The sequence below is a fragment of the Oppia nitens genome, unplaced genomic scaffold (assembly GCF_028296485.1).
Source record: "Oppia nitens isolate AA-2021 unplaced genomic scaffold, nextdenovo-longstitch-racon4-pilon3 scaffold27_pilon_pilon_pilon, whole genome shotgun sequence".
NCBI lineage: Eukaryota > Metazoa > Arthropoda > Arachnida > Sarcoptiformes > Oppiidae > Oppia > Oppia nitens.
Window position 1 is genome coordinate 72,369 of NW_026533207.1, and position 23,026 is coordinate 95,394.

Genomic DNA, 23,026 nt, shown 5'->3' on the forward strand with positions numbered 1-23,026 from the left:
TTTAAATTGTATTTTTAATTATAAAATCTTTTAACTATTTATACAATAACTATATTAGGATATTATATACGAATAATTATTAAAATTTTTTACATTAATATATTAACACATATATAAAAAAAATATTTTTGTGTTGTTGTTTTAAAATATCATATATATTATATAAAATTTTAACTATTAGCTTAATTATAATAATAATAATAACTTGATTATTATTTTTTTCTAAAAAATATCTAGATAAATAATTTTTTAATTAATTTTAATAGTTATATATTTTTATATTAATTAAATAAACTGTAAATTTTCAAATATACTATTTTATATCAGGGTATATTAATATCTATCTTTTATTAATTAATTAATAATGATGATATTAATGGGGGTTTTATGGAATTTGGTCCCTTTTATGCAATATATTAAATGCAATAATAAAAATAATATCTGATATTTATAATCGATTTTTAAATTATTTTTTATTCTCTCTCTCTCTCTCTCTCTCTCTCTCTCTAATTTAAATAATAATTTTAAATATGATTTTTTTATAAAACAACTAATTTATCTATGATTTTTAAATAATAATTTTAAATATGATATTTTTATAAAAACAACTAATTTTGCTATGATTTTTAAATAATAATTTATTAATATATATTTATCAATTATTTATAGGATAATTAATATGAATATAAATTGTAAATTTACTTATATTTTGTATTAATTTTTTAAAAATTTTTTACAAACACACACACAGAAAACTGTAAATTTTCTAATAATATATTTTAACAATATTATTATACACATCTATATATAAATATATATAAATAATATATAATTATTTGTGTGATATATATATATAATGATGATATTAATGAGGGTTTTATATACAGTACTTTCCCTCCTATTTGCTATATATTATTGCAATAATAAAAATAATAAATCTGATAATTATAATATAAGCCACTCATAAATAATTTTATCAATATATTTTACAACAACAAATAATATGTTTGTAAAATAATAATTAACAAATAATAAAATCTAATATAAAAATCATAATTAGAAAGTTAGCATTAATTTTTAAATAATAATAATATACAATAAAATAGATATTATAATGAATTAGAGAAATATATAGAATTAAAAATTTTAATTATTGTTGATTTATTAAATTTTAAGTGAAACTATAATTTATTTTTTTAGAATTATTAATAATAAAAAATGATTTATAAATATAATTAATTGGATATTTTAACGTTTTTTATTACAAATAAATAAATAAAGATAATTCATAATATTATTATTATTAATGCTATTAATGCTATAATTTTTTTTTATTAATTTGAATTATTATTATTAATATTTTCAAATGTTATGATAATAATACTATTGATTTTGTAATTAAAACTAAACTGTAATAAATACAGTAACTGTAATATAGTTACAATAAATTTATTGAATTGAAATTTATATTTAAATATTTCAATAGTTTTTATTTATTTATAGGTTAGATTACATTTATAGTAATCAAAAAAATTAGTTTGATATTAAAAATAATTTTTTTTCTTTTAAAACACACATTTATTATACAAAATTTTTTATGAATAATAAAATTTTCAATTATATTGAATAAATTAATAATTATTATAATACAGTAAAATAATAATAATAATAAAGTTTATTAATGTTAAATATTATTAAATATTTTTTATAATAATAATAATGAGAAAAACAATGTTAAAGCTATTAATCCAAATTTACAAAATAGTAATATAGAAAAAATATAATATAAATATTTTTTTTCAATTAGTAATTAATAATATTTTGTTTGTTTGTTTGTTTATATAATAAAACATTATTATATTTTCACTTTAATTAATTAATCAGTATTTACTTAAATCATTATCCAATAATATATTTAGATAATTAATTAATTAAATAAATTTTATATAAACATTGTTTATAATAATTTAACAAAATAAAAAATAAAAAACATATAATTTGTACAATTATGTGAAAAAACTAAAAACTATAAATAATATGTTTTAATAATAATTTATCACATATAATATTACATTATATAATGTTTTTTTTGATATTTTTTTGTTGAAAAAATTGTTGTATTTTTAAAGTGTAATTTTTATTGCACCATGGTACTACACATTAATAACAATAATAATAATTATAATTTAATTAACATTAACATTTAATTAAATGCATGATTTTTTTTGTTTTAGTTTTTATTTTGTTAAATAAATAAATAATTATTATTATTTAATCAAAAAAAATTGTAATTTACAAATAACATTGATATATAAATTGCAAAAAATATATAACTTTATATAAAGCTGTGTAAGTGTTTAATGTTTATTTTTATTTTCAAAAAAATATATATAATATATATATTATTTTTATTATTAATCAATAATAATAATAGTGATAATTATTATATAATTGTTTTCAATGAAATGTGTTTGAAATTGATTATAAATATAGATTTATATAACAATTTATAATAATAGTATTATAATTATTATTTTAACAATATATGTTTGTATGTATGTGTGTAATGTATTTTATGTGTTATGTTATATAATTAATGTTAAAAAATTAAATATCATTTTTATTGATACAATATAATTATCATTATATATATATATACCGTATGTATTATATAATTATCAAGCAATTAATTGATACAATTGTAATTATATATATATAATATACAATTTTTATTTTTATTTTTTGATAGCACCCACCAATTCAATTAAAACAATTTAATTTTGTTTGTTTGTTTTCCCCACTAATTAATATATAAAAAATAAATATATATTTCATTCAATTTATGCATTTTTAGTATTATTATTATTAGTACTATTATCATCACCAGAAAAATATATTCAATAAATAATAATAATAATAATAATAATAATTTAAATCAATCATAACCTATCACATAAATATTTATATATTTATTTATTTATTTGTTTCATCCCCATCATCATTATTATCACTATCATCAGCACATTATTATTTTTAAAATAAAATGTATGCCTATCATCATCATCACCCAATAAATTACCATGGTAGAAATATATATAATATATATATATATATTTCAAACCACAAAAAATATATATAATTAATTAATTAATTATAAAAATTAATTAATTAAATCCATACAAACACACACAGAAATACGTGTGTTTTGTTTGTTTTTTTTTAATTTTTTTTTGTTTGTTTGGTTATATTGATGTGTGATTTTTTTGTCGCATCCAATATAATCACAGCCGAAACGACTTGGCTTTTTCAATGCCACCGATTTTCGGCATTTGTATCGGACTTTCCATATCTTCGGCGGACATACGGGTCAATTGATAGCGTTTGTGTCGTTGATCGGCCTCGACATGTAATTGTCGCCAATTGTCCAAATTTTCGCTAATTTATTAATTAAATAATTATTATTATTAAATATAAATCAAATTTACTAATCATACTTATGATTAATAATAATACTAATAATAATAATAAATAAATATTATTTGTATTTTATACCCAATAGATTGAATATACTGTATATAAAGTATATTATATTATTTTAGTTTTAGTTTATTAATTAAATTATTTGCTTAATTAATTAATTAGTAATTAATAATCTAATAACAATTCTAATTGTTTTTAGTAAATAATTAATCATTTAATGAAATTAATTACTTAATTAAATGATTAGCACAAACAAACAATTAATCTAATTGTTTATTAACTATATATATTAGTAATAAATTTTTTATTTAAGTTAAATTAAAGTTAAACAATTTATAAATAATATATAAACAGTATACTATACTTTTGTATACTACACAATGTTCAAGATTAATTAATAAGCTTAAAATTATACATACTAGGCCATACTACTAGCCCAACCTACCTACACCATCATACCCAATTCTACTACTACTACTACTACTACTACTACTACTACTATTACTACCACTACCACTACCATTACTACCACTACCACTACCACTACCACTACCACTACCACTACCATTACTACCACTACCACTACCACTACCACTACCACTACCACTACCACTACWACTACCACTACCACTACCACTACCACTACCACTACCACTACCACTACTACTACCACTACCACTACCACTACCACTACTCCTAYCACTACCACTACCACTAGTACTACTCCTACCACTACTACTACTCCTATCACTACCACTACCACTASTACTACCACTAGTACTACCACTACCACTACCACTACCACTACCACTACAACTACAACTACCACTACTACCACTACTACCACTAGCACTACCACTACAACTACCACTACTACTACCACTACCACTACTACTCCTGTTTAGTTAACAATACAAACAAAATTAAAACTTTTAATTTAAAAATTTTAGTTAATACATACAACGATCGTTTAAGATAACTGTGTGCGTCGGGCAGAAATTTTTCCACAATCTGTAGACACGGTATGGATATATTTTCGAGAAAGTCGACCTGTGTTTTAGGCTGTTCCTCGATTTTCAACCTATCCATCAGTGCCATCGGCTCTCTACCCATTTGCCTCTCGCTGTCGCCCATTGCGTAAAACTCTTCAAACAGCTCTTTGGTTTTAGCCCTGGCCTCGGGCCAGGGCAAGGCCGTCGAGTTTAGATCGGCACCGTTCATGGCCAGGGATGACAGTAAGATTCTAGATTTTTAAAAAATTAAATAATTAATTAATTAATTACAATAATAATAATATTTTTTTTATATAAATAATGTAAATTATAAATACTGTAATTAATTATTTATTTTTAAATAAATAAACATAAAAAATAATTAATTAATTACAGTATTAATAATAATAATTTTTTTGTTGTATAAATAATGTAAATTATTAATATTGTAATTAATTATTTTTAAATAAATAAACATAAAAACATAATTAATTAATTACAGTATTATTAATAATAATTTTTTTTTGTTTCGTTTAAATAATGTTTAAATTATTTTTGTCAACAAACAACAACTAAAAAAAACTGTAAAAATAATTATTTATTTTTGATTTTTTGATAAATAATTAAAAAAAAATATTTCAAAATAATACTCTTATTACTGCTACTTTTTTATATACAGTATTTTATTAGACAATATATTGTTAGAAAATGTTTTATAATAATAATAAATAAATACAGAAAATTTGCTCAAATAATAGTTTACAAAAATAATTAATTAATAGTTAGTGTAATAACTAATGCAATGGTTCTATTTAATTTATTTTTTTTATGTTTTAGTACTAAATATAAATATAGTATTTTTTAAATTATAAATTTATATGTTATTTTTTTGCCAAACAACAACAATAATTATAAAAAAAAACTGTAAAAAATAAATTATTTTTTATATTATTAAACTATTTTTAAATAATTTTTATAATTTAGCTAGTTCACATATGAATGTCTATTTAAATTTTTCTATTATAGTATTTTCTTATACAATATTATATATATATATATATATAAATGATATTTACTGAGAAAATTTTTTTGAAAGTAAATTTTACAATTAATCTAATAGTTTACAAATAAAAATAATAGATTTATAAAATAAAGTTATTATCGGGGAAAAAATTAATTTTTAAATTATAAATTAATAAATAAATTAAAAAAAATTTATTTATATACTTATGTTCCTCTAGATTCCAATCAAACGATCCATTGTTGGCAATTGTTTGCAATTTTTTAAGATTTGTAAAAAATTTTGCCATATCTGTAGCCAATATAAAATGTTTGATGTTTGCCAACACTAGCTTATAATCCTCTGATGACATACATTTCAATATATTCATACCGTTTTGCTATATAAAAAAAAATATATGATAACAACAAAAATAATTAATATATTAATTTAAATATAACAATAATATATTTTAGATTTAAAAAAAGTTAGTTTACATGAAATTTTTATGTTTTATTTAAAAAAATATTATAATTACAAGTTATTGCAATATATCAACAACAAAAAAATCAATTGATTTTATATATGTATATATAAATAATTTATCTGAAATATCAGTTAATTTCAATTAGTTTACTAATGCATAATAATTACTAATTACTAATACAGTATTTTTAATAAAAAAAAATACTTATTATTAATGCATTGATAAATTATTTTTTAATTTATTTTTTACTTATTTTAACTGTAAATTTTTAATAAACTAATATATTTATTAGATTTTAATAACTTATAAAAATTAACTAAACTATATGGTGTATATAATGATGATTAATGTTAGTCACTGGCAATTGCTAATTAAAAATGCAATAAAACATAACAATCTGATAAAAAAAATAATAGCTACAAATTAAATAATAATTATTATTATATATTTTTTTGTTTATTTTTAACTAATGTTGTAATCAATTAGTTTTAACATTTATTTTAATTTAAATTATTATATAAAAAATTATAGGGAATTGTTTTATTTCTATTTAAAAAAATCATATTTTCTTTAATTTAAATATTTTATCTATATTTTTATATAATAGTCACCATTATAAAGATTTATTTAAACTTTTATTAAACTAATAAATTTAAAAAAATTTCATCACTAAAAACTAACAGATATATATTATTCACATTAATTATTAATAAAATAGTATTATTATTAGTAAATAATATTATTATTAAAAATATCAAAAAAAAATTTTTTTTTTTAATTAATATGTGTTAAATTAATAATAAATGTGTTAATTATTTAAATTAAAATTATCACTAATTATTCAACAACAAAAAAACAAATTAATGTTAGATTTTTAAATAAATTAATTACTATAATAAAAAAAACACATACAATACAGCAATAAATATAATATATATATATATATATTTAATTTTAAGAAACTGTAACTTATTAATTGTATATTATTTTAAGTTAATATATTGTTTGTTTAATATATTAGTAATTATAAAAATGATGATATGTTTTAATTCATTATTAATACAGCGTATAATCTGATCGTATGCTAAATTATGCACAAAAATTATTATCTGATTTATAATATCTTAAAATTTTTATTATATATATATATATTTTTTTAATTTATAAATACTATAAATCATATAGTTATTAAATTAAACAATAACTGGGTAAATTATTATTATAGATAACTTTTTAGAGTAATTATTTATGTAAAAAAATAGTTTAATTTTTGTTTTATATTTTTAATAATAAAAAAAACTAAGAAAGTTTTTAATTAAATTAAATAATTAAAATAATGATAATGATATTATTTCGGGGGGGGGGGTCTTAACAGTTCAACCCCTACATTAAGCTAATTATTTAAAAAAAAATGCAATTAAATACACAAATAAATATAAATATCTAAATAATTATAATAAGCCACATAATTAACTACATATTATAAAAAAAAAATTTTATATAAAAATAACTAAATAATAATAATAATAATATATTTGTGAGCGGGGAGGGGGAGGGGGGGTTTAAAAGTTCAAACCCACATAATTACTAATTATTTCAAAAAATGCAATTAAATACATAAATTAAATAAATAAATATCTGAATAATTAATAATAAGCCACATAATTATAAATATTTTTTTATATATAAAAACAACTAAATAATAATAATAATATTTGGGAGAGGGGGAGGGGGTTTAACAGTTCAACCCCCACATTATACTAATTATTTCAAAAAATGCAATTAAATACAAACTAACTAAATAAATAAATATCTAAATAATTAATAATAAGTCACATAATTAAATACATATTATAAAAATATTTTTATATATATATAAAAACAATTTTTTAAAAAATAAATAAAATATAAATAATCAAGCACACAATTAATACCTGTAATATGGATACAGCCTGATTAAAATGATGATACTCTAGTGGACTATTTGAATACAGATTGGCCAGGGATGCCGATGAGTTGACCAAAAATTGATTGTTAGTACCCCGATGGTCCAGATCGTGACATAACCCGGATACAAAAAACGAAAATTTATCCAAGGTTGAATAGTTTTCCGATTGACGGGTAAATATGTAGATAGTTTGGGCAACTGAGTAACCGTGCGACCAGTTATGATAGGGTACTTTACGATAGTTTTTCCGTACGGTCAGGGCGAACCGGTAGATATCATCCTGGTCACATTTGGTAATGCCGCTAAACGATTGGATCAGTTTTACCGATGATAAGACTTTTTCGTCGCTGGACAGCCGATAGGGTGTAAAATCGGGACTATCGGTAGGGTAGGGTAGGGTTAGGATAGGGTAGAGAAAATTAAAAAAAAAGATATACATAAGCGCACAGTTAGATAAAAAAAAATTGATTGTTTGTTTGTTATTTTTTTGGATACTATTAAAAACTACATATATATAACTGTAATTATTGTTTAACTAACTAATTAATTAATGGTTAAATTTCTGGTATAATAGTAATTGATAATTGATTTTATAAACTATCTGATTAACTAATCTATATGTTTATGTATTTTTCTAAATTATATATTTTAATAATAATTATTATTATTATATTTTTTTTGTAATAAATTATTATTTTTAAAATATAAATTATAAATTAAATTTCTTATAATAGTAATTGATAATTGATTTTATAACTATTTGATTAAATAATCTATATGTTTATGTATTTTTCTAAATTATTTATAAATTATATATTTTAATAATAATTATTATTATTTATTATATTTTTTTGTTATAAATAATTTAGTACTGTTTAAATCATATATTTTTGTTTATAAAAAAAAACTATTTTCTTGATGTTAATAATAATAATTACTTAAACAGTAATTACATACTCAGTCTCATCTGGTAACTGATCCAATGGTGTCGATTTGATCTCCTGGAGCTCATCGCTGGTACAGGTATTATGATAGGACAGTACCTCCAGAGCTACCTTATATTTTTCTTGCGATTTATGTATCTTTTCGTATAACTAAACCCCACAACAAATTAATTTTTTAGTATTAAATAAGTTATAAGTTAGATTACAGGCTGGTGGAGAGGGGTGGGTAGGTGGGTGTGTGTAATAAGGGATGTTATGTAAAAAACAACCTACCCGTGCGTGATCCAGAGCCAGACCACAATAGGTGGCAAATACGGCAAAACTTTCTTCATCTTCTTTGGTAAAAATGTCTAAAACTTTTTTGTTAACCATTTGTAAGACACCGATCACTCTGTGGATGGTTTTGTGGATAATAATAATAATTAATTAATAAATGTAATAATTAATTAATAAATGTAATAATTAATTAATAAATGTAATAATTAATTAATAAATGTAATAATTAATTAATAAATGTAATAATTAATTAATAAATGTAATAATTAATTAATAAATGTAATAATTAATTAATAAATGTAATAATTAATTAATAAATGTAATAATTAATTAATAAATATAATAATTAATTAATTAATAAATAATTATTAATTATTAATAAATAAATAATAATAATTAATTAATTAATATAATAATTAATTATTAATAAATAAATAATAATAATTAATAAATAAATATAATAATTAATTGATAATTATAATTGTATAATAAAATCATATATAACTACTACTACTACTACTACTACTACATACTTGTCCCGTATGAATATAGGCATACATAGTATGCTTTTTGTTTGATAACCGGTTTTCTGGTCGATAGACCTATTGAATCGGGAATCGGCGTAAGCGTTGGCAATATTCAAGGGTACACCTGTTTTGGCTACATTGCCGGCAATACCCGATCCGATGGGGAAATGTATCTCTTTTTTCAGCGCCCGTTCCTCGTTGTTGTCGTTGGCGTCAAATATAAACGGATACAATTGATTGCTGGTGTAGTCAATCAAAAACAGTGACGCGCGGTCCGCGTTAACCAAATTACGCGCGTATTCCTGAATTAATAATAATAATAATAATTTTAATAATAATAATTTTAACAATAATAATTTTAGTAATAATTATAATAATAATTATAATTATAATAATAATTATAATAATAATTATAATAATAATTATAATAATAATTATAATAATAATTTTAATAATAATTATAATAAACATTATAATAATTATAATAAACATTATAATAATTATAATAAACATTATAATAATAATAATTGATGTTTTTTAAAAAATAATAATATAAACCTTAATTAATTAAATGTTAAACAAACTAAGTTTATGTATTAAAATGAAAATTTTTAATTATTAAAAAACTAACTTTTTTTTAACAAACAAACAAAAAATCTTATTTTACATTATTTATATCTAACAGTTGTTAAAAAATAACTTTATATAAATAATTACAATTATTAGTTTATATTTAAAAATTTATAGTTTATTATAAGTTAATTAAATATTATTATAGTTATTATAATTATTGTAATTTATCAAAATAATATATAATCCAGGGATTTATTTCTATTTATAATAATAAAAACTTAATAATCAATATAAATACTAATTTTAATATATGATTAATATTTTAGTAATAAAATTTATAATAATACTAATGAATGCTTAAAAATATTTTTTATTATTATTATTTTTAAATTACCAATATTTTTGATACGACTACATCCATGTTAACCATATCCTGAAATATTGATCTAGTTAAAAAGTAAAAATAATAATTTTAATAAATTACATTAAATTTAATTAGTTAATATTTTTTTAGTGTTTCATTTCCTAACACACACACATAAATTAATTGCAAAATATTATTTATGATTTTAATTTTACATACATAATTTAATTTTATTTATTGTCACATAAATAAATTGGTTATGTGTGTGTAGTGTTGGCAAAAAAGAGAAATTTATAAAATAATAGAGAAATTTCTAGAAAGTTTCTAAAAGAAATTTCTATCTATGGGATCACCATGTTAATTTTGTTTTCTGGATATATGTTATTATGTAAAAATACATTGGTTTTACAAGTAATAATTAAATATTAATATTAATATTTTTATTATTAATTAAAATAAAAATTAATTTATTTAATTATCTTAAATTCTTATATATATATAATAAAATGATTATTAAAATTTTAGAAAACTGATTATTATTAAATAATTATAATTATTTTACATATAGGTATCGCATTTTGTATAGTAGTGTATAGTGTAATGTTATATGAATAGTAGTATTGTCTCATTATTTATATAGTATTTCAATGGCTATAGATATGGGGATCCCATAGTATAACAATAAAGTTAAATTTCTATAGAAATTTATTCCTGAGAAATTTTCTAGAAACTTTCTCAGTGAAATTTATTAGAAACTTTCTATTTGCCCATCTCTATGTGTGTGTGTGTGATGTTAGTTAGTGTTACTGTGTGTGTGTGTGTGTGTGTGTGTGTGTGTGTGTGTGTGTGTGTGTGTCTATGAGTATATGTGGGTATGTATATGTGTATGTATATGTGTATGTATATGTGTATGTATATGTGTATGTGTATGTATATGTGTGTATGTATATGTGTGTATGTATATGTGTGTATGTATATGTGTGTATGTATATGTGTGTATGTATATGTGTGTATGTAAGTTTGTGTGGGTATGTGTGTGTGTGTATTTGTATGAGTATTTTTATGTGTGTGTATGTATGTATGTGTGTATGTGTGTGTGTGTGTGTGGGGGGGGGTATGTGTGTGTATTTATATGAGTATTTTTATGTGTGTGTATGTATGTAAGTATGTGTGTGTGTGTGTGTGTGTGTGTGTGTGTGTGTGTCTGTATGTCTGTGTGTGTATTTGCATGTAATTTGCATATTTGAATATTTATTTAGATTAGAAATGTGTTTTATTATTATTATTATTATTTTTTGTTTTACTTTTATTTTTAGTTTAACCAGAAAAAACACATAATGTAAAACGTATAATATTTTATTTTATAATGTGCAAACTATGCAAATAATTTTTTTTACAATGTTTGCATACATTATTATTTATTATTGTATAATACTCTACTGTACTATACTGTATATATACAGTATATGCAGTAAATATTTAATAATTTATATCATATATAAATATAGTCTAAATTAATGATATTATTATTATAATTATTACTCTGTTTTTCTAACCACTAGTGAAGAGAGAGAGAGAGAGAGAGAGAAAGCACACCTAAAATGTGCAAATAAATCATTAAATGATTATTTTTAATATAAAATGCAATAATAATATATATACAGCATATATATATTTAAAAATTAATTGCTAATGCAATTGACAATATATGTAATGTCTAGTAAAATGCTTAATCATTATTTAACATTATATATATATAGATTTATATATAATATATATTATATTATATATTACAGTACACTGTAATAATAATAATAATAATAATAATTTTTTATATTATAACCTTACATTATAATAAATTTGTATATAATGTTATATACAGTATAATAAATATCATACTAAATATTATACTTAATTTGTATTTAGATTTTTTTTGTATAAATCATTTTATATTAACTTTACATAATATAAATAACATAAATAAAAATCTAATTATAATAAAAAGTTTTTACTCTAAAAGCATTTTTTAATACTAAAACTAAACTTAGAGAAAAAAAATCATTTATTACAAATTAAACAAAAAAAAAATAAAATATCATGTAATTTGTTATTTTATAATTAAGCAAAAATTATATATATTATATATGGTATTTATACCATATGTTATAATTTTTTTTATACAAACACAGTAAACACAGTTTTTTTGTAATGGTTTTAAGTAATTACATTAACGGTATATACTGTACTTTTTGCTAAAATATAAAATTTGCATAAATAACTAATAACTAAAAAAAATTATATGTAATTCATTAGTACTATAATTTATTACTACATTATATAGTATTAAAATACATATAGTTTTTTTATTATATATTAAATCTCTAAACTTAATATATATTTTTAAAAAATTTCAAAAAATAGCCATTTTTTTTAATTATTAATAAATATTAGTGAATATTAATAGTAAATATAAATAGTTTGTATAATATTTAAAATAAAACAATGTGACATTTAATTTTTTTTGTTTGGAAAATGTATATAACTTTTTTATTGTAGAAATATTTTTTTAATTTTTAGTTAAATTAATAATTATTTAAAAAATTAATTATAAATACCTGACAACTGATAGCAAAAACGTATTCAATTTTCTTTGTTGCGATAGATTATAGTAAAGCTATAAATAAATAAAAATAAATGATTATAATTATAATTAAAATAAAAAAAAATCATATAATATATTATTTTATATATATAGTTATAATAATAAAAATTTATTTTATAAATTTAATTTTAGTGTACAAAAATACATTCACACATTGATATACTGTATAGAAAAAAATATATTAAATTATTTATTTTATTTATTTTTTTGAGGCAACAATTTTCAATGAAAAACATTTATAGATAAATTTATTTTGGATACTCTAAGGTATTATAAATATATATATTGAATTTTTATTGTATATATATGTATGTGTGTATATATATAAACAATAAATAAGTTTTGGGAAATTTTATATAAAAAATTAAAATTAAAAAAAATAAATAAATTGTAAAATATAAAAGTTTTATAGATTACTGTATAATACAGTAAAAATAAATAAATATTTTTTTTTGTTTAATTATATAGACTAATCTATGTTAAAATGAAATATATTATATTATTTATATATATATATATATATTGTATAATATAAAATCCAATTTGTTATCATTAAAAAAGTAGGTCTTAAATATAATATATTAGCAAAAAAACTAGCATTTTTAAGTGAAAGTAAAAATGTTTAAAAAAACTAATAATAATTGTAACATTAATTAAACAATATATATATAATCTTATATACGGTATATATATATTGTATAAATTATTTACTGTATATAAAACTGTATTAAAATAAAATGCTATTTTACTAAACAAAAGAAAATAAAATAAAATAATAGTATGTATTTGTAATTTATTTGTACAATAGTATTTATCCCTGGTAATCTCAACAATAAATATTAATACCGTTTTAATTATTGTAGACTTATTATTATTATTATTATTATTATTATATATAAATTAAAATACAAACTTTTAATTACACTAATGAATGCTGCCTTAAAAAATAATATATTATATACAGTATATATATCAGTATATAATAACAAATGGGATTTAATATCTTATATATATATATATAACTGTATATATATATAGAAATTTCTATAGGAATATTCTGGTAAATTATTAATTTTTGTTTCAATTATTTATTTACGTAGTTTTTATTTAATAATACAAAAAAATAATAATTTTTTTTGGCTATTGTCTCTCATTAAATATTATTAATCTATTATTATCATTATCATTATTATGATTATAATTTTGTATTATTATTATTATACTGTATATATATATATAATTTTTTGGTTAATCTTTTAAATCATGCAAATTAGTTGATCGTGTGGTTAATTATTATTATTACTCTACTATTATATAATATAAATATATATTTTTTGATATTATTTTTGTTTTGTTTTTGAAATTTTCATTGTCTATGTCTACACTATATATTATATTATAGATTAAAATAAAAATATACACAAAATTTTCATTGATGATTATCTATTTATATATAGATTTTTTTTGAAATGATTAAATTAATTGTCTATTATTATTATTATTATTATTATACCAATTAATTCCACACAAAAAAACTATATATATATATATATAATGAGTTATTTATTTTATTTTTATTTCTAATTTCATTGTAAATAATTGTAAAGTATTTACTGTATTATTATAATAAAAACGGTATTGACGTAAATCATTAAATTGGAAAAATATTATTTATTTATTTATTTATTATTATTATTTTTAGTGTATAGTAGACTATAGAAAATAGTGTATAATTAACAAATAAATTATAATTGATTATATAATGTTATAAAACTTTATATATTTATTGTGTGTGTGTTTGTGTGTGTGTGTGTGTGTGTGTGTGTGTGTGTGTGTGTGTGTGTGTGTGTGTGTGTGTGTGTGTGTGTGTGTGTGCAACACATAAAATAAAACTAAAAATATAATTTTTTTTAATTAATGTAATTGGTTAACAACACTACACATACATACATACATACATACATACATACAGTATATACAGGTTAGTCATAAATATCATAAATAGTATAAATATATACTGTATATACTATACCTCAGCATAATGTAGGGCTACTCCACCCCATACTAGATAACTGTTGGCTATCTGTTAATTAAATAAAAATCATTATATCATTATATTTTTAAATTATAAAAAATTAAAATAAATAGATATATTATTTTTATATTTACCTCCTCGTCCTCCTCGAAAAAGTATGGCAAACCCTTTTTCCTATACAATTCCAATACACCTAAATAAATAAAATTTTTGTAAAAAATAAATAAATCTAAAATTGCAGTACCAAAAAAAATAAAAATAAATACCGTATAAATATTTTATATAAAATAAATATAATTAATCAATTGTGTGCATCCGATTAAGTATGAATAATAAATTATTGTTATTTAAGCGAAACAAACAAATAATTTATAGGAGATATATTACAGTATATATATATATATATATATATAGTATGCATATATATATATTGTATTAAATATTAAATATATTTATATATATATATATATATAAATCGAAATTTTTACACTAGAAATGGTTACTAATTTATATAGACTTTTTATCCAAACCGATCCACACACAAAAAATTATTAAATAAATTTACGAAAAAAAACATATTTGTTATGTTATGATACTATTTTATATACTAATTATATATATATAAATAATTATATTCAAAAAAAAAATAATAATTAGCTATAGTTTTATCTAATCAATTAATTTCTATATATAGTATTCAATCCGATCCGATAATTTGTTACCCGATTACTAGGCTATCCGATCCCGGGGTTTTGGATATCTATAATAATTAATTATATATATATATACTGTATATGTATAATATGTAATTATATTACACGTGCACTGGTAGTTATAGCAAACAGTTAGTTAGCAAACACATACACTCTCATACATTATTAATCAATGATCAATTCAAACATATTGGCGATAACACACATATTATATACATACACATTAAATATACCGGTATATATATACTGTATATATATATATCTAATTTATCATGATTAATTTAGTTTCTATATATATATATATATTTTATATATTTATCACTTATCATTTATTTTTGCTTATTATTTTTCTAGTAGTAGTATCAATATTGGTATTAGTATTGGTAATAGTAGTATCAATAGTTAGTTATTTATTTATTTTATATTATTTTTTTATTTTTATTTCACGGGTATAATAATAATACTAATAATACTAACCGATTAGGGCGTTATCCGATTGGACAATAGGCAGGGCCATAGCGAATGACGCGTTTTGCGGGGCATTGGGTACACCATAAGGAAACCGACTGTCCTGTAATTTAATTATATATATATATAAATAATGTATCAATATATACAATATAAAAAAATGTTTGTTATAATATCAAACTAATAGCTTAATGTTATTGTAAGACATTTGGGAATTTTATTATATGGATTCCTAATGTATATTAGATGTTATATAATATTGTATATACTGTTTATATAGATATTGATAGTTTGAAACAATATTGTTGTATATCCTATCAAACCCAGTGTGTGTATATGTTTTGTTATATAAGTTTATGGTCCATATGTATGTATATATGCATGAATGCGTGTGTATGCATGTATGTGTGTATGTATGTATGTATGTGTGTGTGTGTGTGTGTGTATACACGTGTGTGTATGTGTATATATCTGTGTGTGTATACAACAAACAATAAAAGCAATAAAAACAATAAAATAAATAATACTAATACTATACAGCACTAGACATAATTAAATAATCTCTAACTCTCTCTCTTTCTCTCTCTCTCTCTCTCTCTCTATCTTTCAAATATACTGTGTATATAATATACAGTGTACTATATATACTGTATGTTAAGATTAATACAGTTAATTGAGTTTTACATATAATTAAAAATGTCTATCTCTCTAAAATAAAATATTTTCTCTACAACAATATATAATTAATAAAGATTAATTGAAAATCAAAATTAATACAATAAAAAAAACAAAAATGTATTGAACCATTAAAATTAATTAAATATTATATAATAAATTGTTTTTAGTATACTTGAAAATATTTTTATCAAGGCTATTTTCTAATAATTTTCCAATATATATTATATATATATATATATTGTTTTGTTTTTGTATATATATATATATATGTAATAATTCATTAATATGTAAATTATTTTTTGACATTCAAAAAACAAACAAACATTTTAATGTTTTATAACATTATCGTCGCTTAAGTTAATCGCTTAATATAAATATTATATAATATAAAAATTATTTTTATTATTATTTAAACCGTTTGACATTTTTTGATGATCTTATTATTAATAATATTTAGTAATATATATATATATAGGCTTTAATATCTAAACTACTAATAATAAAATTTTCATAATTATTAAAGTGTATGAAAATATTTATTATTATTATTATAATAATGAAAATATATATTGCATATCACAAACACACACACAATGTATTTGTTAAACACATATTAGAAATTATAAGACGACATGAATTTTTTTTGTATGTATAATATATTAAAAAATTTTGTGTAAATTTTTTTGTGACATATTTTTTTGTGTACCCAAATATTATACACAATATGTATAATATATACTGTATATATATAATGTAATATATAAATAAATATATAGTATATTGAATGTACTGTATATTATTATTTTATTTTATTAAATACTTGACTATATATATATATATATATTGGTTTTATCACAAACAATACATAACTCTACTGTCTATGTGGTTATAATATGTGTATGTATTTTATATATACAGTATTATTATTATATTATATACAGTAGTTTCACTTTATTATTATTATTATTATTATTATTATTAAGTAAACATCAATTCAATATACTATATATAAGATATATATAAAAATAAGTATAACAACAACACAAAAATACTATATTATATTTATATTTAATATTATATATATTTTTTTATTATTTAAAAAATAAAATAATATTTTTTATACATACATATTCATCTATACGACACGATACTGTCTTTTTGAATTTGGATACATGTAGTGCCAGTGATAGGTCGGTGCTGTCCACTGTCTTATGATGAGACAAACGGCATATGTTTTCATAGGTATTGATTTCCTGATTTGATTTGTGTTTTTTGGTTGTATTTGTTGATTAAATAAATAAATAAATTGAAGGGAAAAAAAATATATATATTTAGATATAAATGTCAAAAGATTTTTGCTTTGATATAAACATAATATAAATATATATATATTATTTATTTATTGTATAAAAATAATATAATATACAAAATACTACAGTATATTTCAACAGTACTTTATATTTATATTAAAATAAAATATTCAATTTAATTTAAATTTTTAAGTCCATGAAAAAAATCTTATTATATATATATATACAGAAAAAATAAAGAAAAAAAGTCAATTTCAAACCACTATTTATTTTAATATTTTTTTTCTTTTAAAAAAATAGTAAAATATATACTTGTTTTATATAAATATATAATATAAATTTAAAATATATTGTTATATATATATAAAACAATACAGTATATATATATATATATTTACTTTATATATAACCTTGTATATTACTATAACAATATATATATAGTGACCCAATGTTTTTTAACTAGGTTGCCTGGACAATATAATTTATATATTGAGATATTTAATTAGGTTATTTGTCAAAGTTAATCATGTAAAAATTTCAATTAAGTTTATATTATCATAGTATTAGTATTATTACAGTTTTATTATTATTATTATACAATCAAATAACAACAACAACAAGCAATCAAGCAAACTAAATAAACAATAAATAAATAAATAAAAATTAAATTTAAAAAATTATATATAGTTTAGTAGTATTAATATATTTATAAATTTATTATTAATAGATGTATTTTCTAGAAATTTATATTTATTTATTAAAAAAAACAATTAGTATTTCTATTATTTTAAAAGTTTTAAAATCATTAATTAAATAAAATTAATTAACTAATTTAAATTATAATTATTAATAATATTTATTTATAGTAAAAATATTTTATAATTTACATATAAATTATGTTTAAATTGAAAATAATTGTTTAGTATATTTGCTTTGTATTATATTTCAAAAGTTTATAATAATTTTTAAATATAAAAAAAAATAAAATACATATTTTGCATAAACAAAACAAAAACAACAACAAAAATTAATAGATTATTGATTTTATAATATTAAATATATATATATAATAAATATATATAACTTATTTAATAATACACTAAACTTCAAACTATTATATTTTTTTGTTTTAAATATGAAAATATAATTTTTATTCAAAAATAATAATAATAATAATAAGTCATAGGATTTATGGGAAGTACAACATGTGATGAATAAAAAAACAGTTTTTTAAATGATATCATTAAATATATTATTTATTAAAAAAAACTAATGTATTTTATTTTATACAGTATTATACTGTAATAATAATAATAATAATATTAAATAAAAGTACAATTTCTCACTATTATTATTATTATTTTCTAGGTTAGCAAATATTTCAATGTTATTAGATAGATCAATAAATTTTGGGGAAAATTTATTATTATTTTTTTAAATATATATTAATATACACTGTATATTTGATATTAAATTTTATATATCGGTTTACATGCAGTTATATCTCGTTATACATCCATTATCTATCATATTATACACAGTATTATATACAGGTTATAATCTCTTTAATTTACAAGTCAAATAAAATAAATTTTTGTATATACTGTATATATATAAGCGTATTGTTATTAAAATAAAAATAAAATAAAAATTTTGGATTTTTTGAAACTAAATATTAGTCTTATATATATATATCAATATTATAATAGTATATAAAAATTTATATTATATTTGCAATACTATAGTACTTTATAATACATTACAATAAACTGTAGAAATATTATAATATTGCAAATAATATATATATATAATGATATTTAAATTTATTTTAGCAAATATTAGATTTATATTATCATATACAATATATATATATATATACTGTATATATTTAGCAAATAACTTTACCAAGGTGCTATATTTATCTTATGATTTATTTTATAAAGTTCCTGAAATCATTGCTATTTTAATATAGGTTTTATTTGATTATTATTATTATTAAAAATTATTGAAATATTTTTTTTATCATTCAACAATATTTTTATTATTATGTTAGATATAATATATATAATATTATACAATATTATACAATATTTTTTTATATGTTAACAGTTAACATAATCATTTTGATGATAATAAATGATATTTAAATTGAATGTATATATTATACTGTATTTACTGTAAATCTAATTGAATTTTTTATATTTATATATATATATATATATATATATAAAGCATATATAAATTTGCTCCAGGCTGTTAATTCAATTTAAATATCATTTTATTTTGTTAAATATATATATTATATACTGTATATATACTGTATATAAATGATAATACAATTGAAATAATAAAAAACTAAAAATTTACATAAACTGTATAAATAATCATAAAATCTAATCTAATAAATGTCTTGGTATTGAAATATTTTTTTTATTTTCAATTATTATTTAGGCATTATTATTTTATTATTATTATTTAAATTTATAATAATAATAATAATAATGTTAGATGTAATCTATTAGTTTTATTATTATTATTATTATTATAAAATTGAAAAAGTGATACACAAATTGTATTATTATTATTTAGTTTAATAATAGTATTATTCAACAAATATTTTTAATTAAATTTAAATATTTTCAAACTGTCTTTTAATGTAATGTAATATAAAATTATATATAAAAATTATTTGTTGTCATCTATATTGTTATATATTTAATAATATATTATTTATTTATTAAATAACAAGTAAAGTTTTTTTTAAAAATCTAATTAATTAACTTATATTCAACTATATTATTGTAATTTTTAAATGTATAATTATTTTATTTTTATTTAAAAATTTACCATTATTTTTATTTAGAAATTTTGTATTATTATTATTATTATCTACTAATATATCAATTATTGAATGTTTATTATTATTAAATACAGTATAATATATTTAATATTTCTAATATATATGATATAAAAATAGATATTTTTGGAAAACTAGACTTTCTGAGAGATAGTTACATGAAATATAATAATTATTATTATTATTATTATTAATGTTATCAACAAATATTTTTCAACAAAAATTTTGTTATTATATTGTATAGTATGAGTGAAATGCGTGAAAAATTTTTAACATTAATTTAATTTAATTTTCTCACTAAAACTCTTTGTTGTGTCAAATGTAACGGAAATGACTAACAGTATCCAAAAAATTTTTGTTATTTATATATATAGTATTAGTATTATTAAAATATTTTTAAATTATTATTATTTTTAATTAATTTATTCTAGATAAATTATCTGAATGTTAAAATATATATACAAACAAAATTTATAAATAACTAATAGATAATTAAATATATGATAATATTTTTATTCAACAAACAAAAAAATTGGGGTGAAATATACGTATACTATATATTATTATATATATATATATATATAAATAATTTCAATAAATAATATTTATTTATTATTTGTAGTTTTATTGTTGCAATTGCTATATATATAGTATATTATGTTTCAACAAAAAAATACAGTATAACTCAATTGGGTTTTTTATATATAGATAATAATAATAATAAATATATGATTATATTATTCCCAAAAATAATTATTTAACTATTATCATTATATACAGATTTTTTTTTAAATATATTATAATAAAAAGGTATATATTAAATATTTATTATACAAAACTAAAATATTGGATATATTCAATATATATATTTTATTATAAATAAAACAATGATATCATTGTGTAAGTAAAATATTTATTTATTTATTAAAAAATAAATATTAATATGACGTCAAAGTGTAATAAACTTTATAATAGTATATAAATATATATATTATAAAATAGATTATTATTATTAAAATAATTTATATATAAAATATATTTAACTATATATATATACTGTACTGTAACCAATAAGCTGCTTAAATATTATATAAACAATATTATTATTATTATTATTATTATTTAGTTATTTAAATCAAATACAGTACACTAACCAGTGATTTATGTATAGTATTATTAAACTAAATATTGCATAGTATTAGCATATATTACTACAACTATATATCAATAACATAACATACAAACAAAATAAATTTTTATATACTGTACTATACAGTAATACAAACAAAATATATATATATATATATATATATAAAATTGACTTAAACTTTGATAACTAATAATAATCATAAATATTGATTATATTTTTTAATTTATTAGTTTGTTTGCCTAAACATTATTATTATTATTATTATTATTATAAAATGCAATATGCATTACTTAAATATATATATATAAATATTATAATATAAACCAGTTGAGAATGCTAGAAAGCATTGCCAGAAACAAACTTTAAAAACTCATATATTAGGGTTTGCATTTTAATAAGATTTTTTAATTAAAAATAAATAACTCAATATTATATAAAATTTTTATTTTATTTTAAACATATAAATTATTAAATACAAGATTTAAATAAAATTAATTGATAAAGTAATTAAGAAATTTTTTTTTAATTATTTTTAAAGTTAATCATTAATAATAAACAAATC

General features: G+C 17.6%; 1 protein-coding gene across 1 annotated transcript in view; it reads right to left on the reverse strand.

Moving 5' to 3' along the window:
• Nucleotides 1-3,152: 3,152 nt before the first annotated feature.
• LOC128954503 (probable 3',5'-cyclic phosphodiesterase pde-5) overlaps nt 3,153-23,026 on the reverse strand; it is a 30,973-nt gene continuing 11,099 nt past the window's right edge. Inside the window, exons 4-16 of the mRNA XM_054300089.1 lie at nt 18,275-18,400; nt 16,479-16,572; nt 15,423-15,481; nt 15,286-15,336; nt 13,207-13,265; nt 10,622-10,673; nt 9,661-9,956; nt 9,125-9,242; nt 8,865-9,001; nt 7,894-8,284; nt 5,700-5,872; nt 4,442-4,723; nt 3,153-3,435 (exon numbers count right to left, since the gene is read on the reverse strand). Coding sequence (XP_054156064.1) covers nt 3,282-3,435; nt 4,442-4,723; nt 5,700-5,872; nt 7,894-8,284; nt 8,865-9,001; nt 9,125-9,242; nt 9,661-9,956; nt 10,622-10,673; nt 13,207-13,265; nt 15,286-15,336; nt 15,423-15,481; nt 16,479-16,572; nt 18,275-18,400 — 1,992 coding nt within the window. The 3' untranslated portion in view covers nt 3,153-3,281. The remainder of the gene's footprint in view (nt 3,436-4,441; nt 4,724-5,699; nt 5,873-7,893; nt 8,285-8,864; nt 9,002-9,124; nt 9,243-9,660; nt 9,957-10,621; nt 10,674-13,206; nt 13,266-15,285; nt 15,337-15,422; nt 15,482-16,478; nt 16,573-18,274; nt 18,401-23,026) is intronic.